General features: G+C 43.0%; 1 protein-coding gene across 1 annotated transcript in view; it reads right to left on the bottom strand.

Moving 5' to 3' along the window:
• Nucleotides 1-740: 740 nt before the first annotated feature.
• The window catches only part of ZNF318 (zinc finger protein 318), a gene marked incomplete at its 5' end in the record, with an annotated part of 22,438 nt that continues 17,446 nt past the window's right edge, over nt 741-5,732 (bottom strand). The window contains 2 exons of the mRNA XM_044675326.1: nt 741-4,319; nt 4,713-4,831. Coding sequence (XP_044531261.1) covers nt 1,092-4,319; nt 4,713-4,831 — 3,347 coding nt within the window. The remainder of the gene's footprint in view (nt 4,320-4,712; nt 4,832-5,732) is intronic.

A 5,732-nucleotide genomic window follows, 5' to 3' on the forward strand; every position in this document is an offset into this window, starting at 1 on the left:
AAACACATGAATTCTTTAATTTTTTTTTTAACAAAATATACAACCCAAAACACCACTCTATGGTGGAAGAGGCCTGGAAGGATGGGAGGTGAAGGGAGGGGCACACAAGGGTTCCTGGCACAAGGACCGAGTCTGATCCCAAGATAAGGTTCAGGTCTTCAGCCTCTTCAGTGCAGGATCAGCTGCTAAATGATTTAACACAAAAAGTTACTGGATCACAATACAATGAATTAAAGGCCATTTAAAATCATGTAAGTGACCTCAAAGTGTGTCTGGTCCAGGCGTCGAGCCATGAGCCTTACCGATTTGTTGTCTTCCAAAAAGGGAGTCAGCTAGATTTTCTTCCATGTTTACTGAGGCCAAATCCATACAGGTTTGTGGGTGGACGGGATGGTCTCAAGCACAGGTAATAGTCAAGGGATTTGGGGAGATTAACATGCCACAGATCAAGAAAGACAGTGAAAAAAATGAACTACTCACACTTCATTTCAAACAACACAAAGGCAAAGTCACCCAGGCCGAATACTTAAGAAACATCATTCTCCATTTATCCACAGAGTTTTCCCAAATCATCAAGCTTTATGGCATTTCCCAATAGGAGATCCATCAGCATCCCCACAGAATGGAACCGGTATAGGTACAGCAAAATAATTTTTTAAGTAGACTCTAGTTCCCTCCTTCCCCCAAATCTAATAACTGGCAAAGAGTCAAAGCCAAAATACAACCAAAAACACACCGTGTATTGAGCCAGATAGAGATCCAGTTTTAATGGCAAAGTACGAGAAAAGAAATTGGCAAAAGAATTCACAGAAAAAAATACTCTCTTTTTTTAAACATCTGTACAGACGAAGATGTGGTTATGTGTAGTACTTTTTAGAAAGGGAGAAAGAAGTTGTGTTTTCTAACTTCAACCAATATTCATTGTAGGATAAGTGCACCATTACATGGTGTCTCCAAAATAAAGGACCAGTCAGTTCCTGGACCCTCTAAAATACCAGAGTTCCAAAAGCCAATACAACTTATTTACATGGGGCTCTGAACATTCTCTTCTCTCCATCTCTAACACTGGTAACACTAGATTTTGTGTGGTCCTAGGTAGCATCAACTGTACCTTCCTCCTGCGTTGACATTTCCTTAGGGCCTATAGCAGCACTGACAACCCACTCCTTTCCAGGATAACTTAAGGCCGGCATTTCTGTAGCACTCAAAGTACTGTCTTTGTCCATCTGAGAAAAAGTCTCCTTCACAGAATGGGGACTCTGAAACTCTGTGCCTGTATCTAGGCTACTACTCTCAGGCATATCACCTGGCTCAGAGGGTAGAGAACAAAGCTTCTCTTCCTGCTTTTCTGAGACCGGTGTTACACTGCTGACCAGATCTGGCTGGCAGGCAGAAGGCCGAAGGCCTGGAGAGCAGACATTATCTGACTCCAGTCCTAGTGACCCCTCAGCCTCTAACTTGAAAGTCTTTTCCGTACCCACAGATGGCATTCCTTCAGCTTGGAGGTCTAAAGGCTCATGTGCTACCTCCATGTCCTTGTCAACAGCTTTCAATACCGGCTGAGTTTTCAGAGTATCAGAAGTAAGCATCTTCTCATTTCTGGGCTTAGAGTTTTGTTCATCCTTCATCTCTGAGTCAAGTTCTGTGGTTTCAGGAAGTACAAAACGAAATTCAGAAAGAGTGGTAAAGTTAGTTGAGGAATTAAACCCCGTAGAACACAAAAATCTCCCTACATGTATATTCTTAGACTGGCCAGACAAGAACCCTTGGACTGGTTTTGATGGATCACTGGAGAAAACAGATGGCTTGCCTGAGGCACGAATTTTCTTTAAGTCTGTAGTTTCAAGACCTTCTGAAGGTTTGCTTTCTGTGGACAATATTGATTCAGTACAGGCAATGGACAAGTCTGGGGATCCTGATTCTTGTCCCTTTGGAATCTCTATGTTCTCAGGTTTCTTGGTCTCTTTTTCCAAAACAGCTGGTTGGTAGGCCATTTTCTTCAGCTTTCCCTTTGGTCTTCTTCCCATTGGTTTGAAGCCTCTAATCTTAGGTGTTCTACCAGTTGGCTCAGGGGGTTGGTCTTCCTGACATTCCTCAAAACTAGCTAATACAGCCTGCACTTGTGGGCAGCTTGTTAAATAAATATTTCGTTTGAGTATGGATTGGAAAGATGATTCTATGGCACAATGTTGAACACCTATTGATTGTGGGGTCTGGGATATAAATCTAGTATCTGACTGAACTGAGTCTGTTCTTATCTCCAGAGCAGACAGAGCTTGTATACATGGTTCTGTCATTACCTCACCTAGCAATTTGGTCTGTTTGGCTTCTTTCTTCCATACATGGCTGTCTTCCTTGGAATCCTTCGGACAGTGGGGATCCCTCTGCACTATGGATGACGAAGTCTGGAGCTCCTCAACCTGGTCACCTATACTCTCTTTCCCCACACCCTCCGAGAGTAATAATCTCCCTTCTTCCAGTTTTGGGGCTGCCTCTGCCTCATCTGCACAATGCTCTTCAGCTAGGTAGGGATCTTGAATCCTTTTAGCCTGGCTATCAACTATTCCAAGATCCCTTGTATCAACCAAGTTGGCAGGACACAATATGTCTGACATCTGGGGGGCTGGCTCCTCTACACCAGGAGGACCTGGCTCTCCTGAGTTGAGGTCAGCTTCCCCCTCCAGACACAAGTCCCTATTGGTCTCACTCTCATAAGAACTAGAGGAAAACATGGTTGAAGCACTTGCCTCTGGGTTGACTTCCTCCTGGGGCTTAACCTGGTCATCTGCCAGAGAAGTAGTACCAAAGTCCATTCCTGTAAGAGGCTGTAGGGAACCTCTACTCTTTAGTCCCAAATTCTGTTCTACAATTGTCTGCTGTTTTGGAGATCCCATAGTCTTTGCATTAGGCTTGGCCAGACAACTGTCCAAAGGAGCACTGGCCAAACCCTTGTCCTGGGACATTCCCCTTAGGAAGATACCACTCTCCTTAGGACTGGAAGAACTATCAGAGTTCTCATTTTTAGAATAGTTGCTGTTCTCCCCATTGGACAATGTGCTATTGCCCAACTTGCTTTCTGGATTCCCTTTCCCACCACTGCTGTAGAAGATGTCATATAAATCCTTGGCATTTGCCGTGGCTAGGCATGAGTTCCGCTTCTCCAGTTTTTTGGCCTGTTCACTGAATACACCTGAGAGTGGTGGTGGAGGACGAACCAGCACAGACAGCAGAGCCTGGTCATGGTCACTCTCACTCACTCCAGGGGCCACCTCATCTGAGGGGATGGCAGCAGGGTGTCCTGGAGCCAAGATGGAAGATGGCAAGACTGGGGTCAAGAGGTTAGACCCCCCTATACCAGGAGTCAAGATCTGGGATAAGGTGGGAGTTGACTTGACTGGAGACAGCACAGTGGTTGTTTGGGCAGGTGGTGTAGAAGCTGACTTAGGTGTAACTGGGAGTGGTGGTGGCGGTGGAGGTGGGGGAGGTGGTGGCAATAGCTGTTCAGGTATGGGAGCTGGTTCATTTTTCTCAGCTAGCACAGTCTTTTCCTCTGGGGAACTTTTTAAGATCACCTCTTCCCCACCAAATGCCTTAGAGATTATGTCAGGAGTTAGCAGAAGATCAGTTGAAGACTCTTTGACCACTGGCAGAGGTTTGGTAGTGGCCCCTGAAGATTTAATGGACAGGAAAGTATTAAGAGGTGCAGGCTTGCTCACTGTTGCAGAGCCAGACTTGCGTAGCACTGTGGTGGGGATAGGAAGATTGGGCCGGATTTTGGCCTGGGTAGAGGTGGCAACAACAGGCATCCAAGGATTAGTATGAGCAATGACAGTTTTCCCAGATAGTTTGATCTCAATGGGCTTCACTTTTCCAGCCTGAGCTTTGCCATCCTCTTTGTCCTTGTTGGTTTCTATGCTCTCTTCTTTAGGGATACTTGGAGCTACCCCAGAGCTTTTTTCATCATCCTTTTCTGACTTCTTCCAGCTGAACTTCCCAAAAGAGGAGGATGTCTGTGGCTCCTTTGTTTCTTCTTTCAGCTGGAGTTTTATGATCATCTTTCGCTTGTTCTCAAGCTTTTCTGGGGAGTTCCAAGTCTCAGAGAGCTGTTCATCTAGTTCTTCAGAAAGCTTTTCTTCATCTTCCTTTGTTTCTTTCACCACTTTTGCCTTCTTCTCATCTGTTTCCTCCTTTGGCTTCTCACTCAGTTTTCGCTTCAGCTCATTCTGCCTTCGGCGCTCAGTCTCTAGGACCACAGCCAAACCTGCCTGACGATCCAGATTCCTTCGTTCCTCATACAGCGGGTTTTCATCCACATATTTCTGGAAAAAGAAAAGGCAGGGGCTCAACAACTAGTTTGGGTTACTAGGAAAATGAGAAAAACCTTGGTCCTGACAACTGTTTTGAACAATAATATTACCAGTATAGAAAACCAGAGGTTACCTTTCTAAGGAAGTACATACTCTCTTGATAGGCTCAGTGTCTCTTTGTCTTTGGGGGTTGAGACCTTCCTAGAAGTTGTCCCTTTTGATGTGGAGCTTTAAAAAACAAAAAGCTCCAATCTGCAGTCATATCAGCCAGTGTTACTTGGGTAAAGATGCAACAATGACTATTTTTTAGAAATTCTGTATGGATATTAATTGGTGAAGTTGGGATGGCCCAGGGAAGTTAGAAAAAAATGGCGCTAAATGCACTATGCTACTCAAGAAACCAACCTTATACTTCTCATTGTGCTGATGACACTTCACGTGCTGTTCTCCAGAAATTGGATCCCCAAAAAATTCCTCACAGAGTTGACAATAATATCCAGTGATGGGAATCAGAAATTCAGAGCCTGGAGCAAGTAGATAAAAAGAGTTAAAGAAATGAGCACAGGCACCCATAATGACATCATCTAAAGGAAATTCCATTTACCCATTTCTGAGACAATATAGTAGGGATAGCTAGGTGACTCAGTGAATAGAATGTCAGGCCTAGAAGGAGGTCCTGAGTTCAAATCTGACCTCAAGATACTTCCTAGTTCTTCTGCCTTGGAACCAATACTTGTATCAATTCTAAGATAGAAGGTAGAAAAAAAAATTTTTTAAAGGAGATAATATAGTAAAGAGCATATCTATTCACTTACATTAATTTAGAAATTTTATTCCCTTGAAGCTTTTTTAATGGCTAGTTCTTTCCCATTTCAAATTTAAAGCTTGAACAGAGGGCCTCCCATTGTTCATATACCCTATGGACACCTGGACCTTGCCATCCACCCTGCTGCTACATGTTTGTATCTCCCTATGCTTGTTATCACCCACTCTTAGAATGTAAGCTCTTTGAGGTCAAAGACTGACTTGCTTAATACAGTGCTTGGCACAAAGAAAATATTTAATGTTTTTTTCATTTAGTCATCCATCCCCTTTCCATTTCCTGGCACACTGTTCCACAGGCTAAAGAAATCCCTTAAGATAGCAAAATTAGGAGCTTGACAAAGATAGGAGAGCAAGTTTAACAAATTTTTGTTTTAACTGAGAAAAAATAGTAAAGACGGAAAGATAGGGAAGAAAGAGATTTAACTTTCTACTCTAGAACTACCTAACAACTACCTAAATCTTCTCATATCAACCTATAAACTACTAAAAACTGTCATTTGAGAGAGTCTCACTAATAACTCTTCAACCCTAGCTAAAAGGTTATATATATATATATATATATATATATATATATATATATATATATATATTCTAACTAAC

This window comes from Gracilinanus agilis, chromosome 4, assembly GCF_016433145.1.
Source record: "Gracilinanus agilis isolate LMUSP501 chromosome 4, AgileGrace, whole genome shotgun sequence".
NCBI classification, from domain to species: Eukaryota; Metazoa; Chordata; class Mammalia; order Didelphimorphia; family Didelphidae; genus Gracilinanus; species Gracilinanus agilis.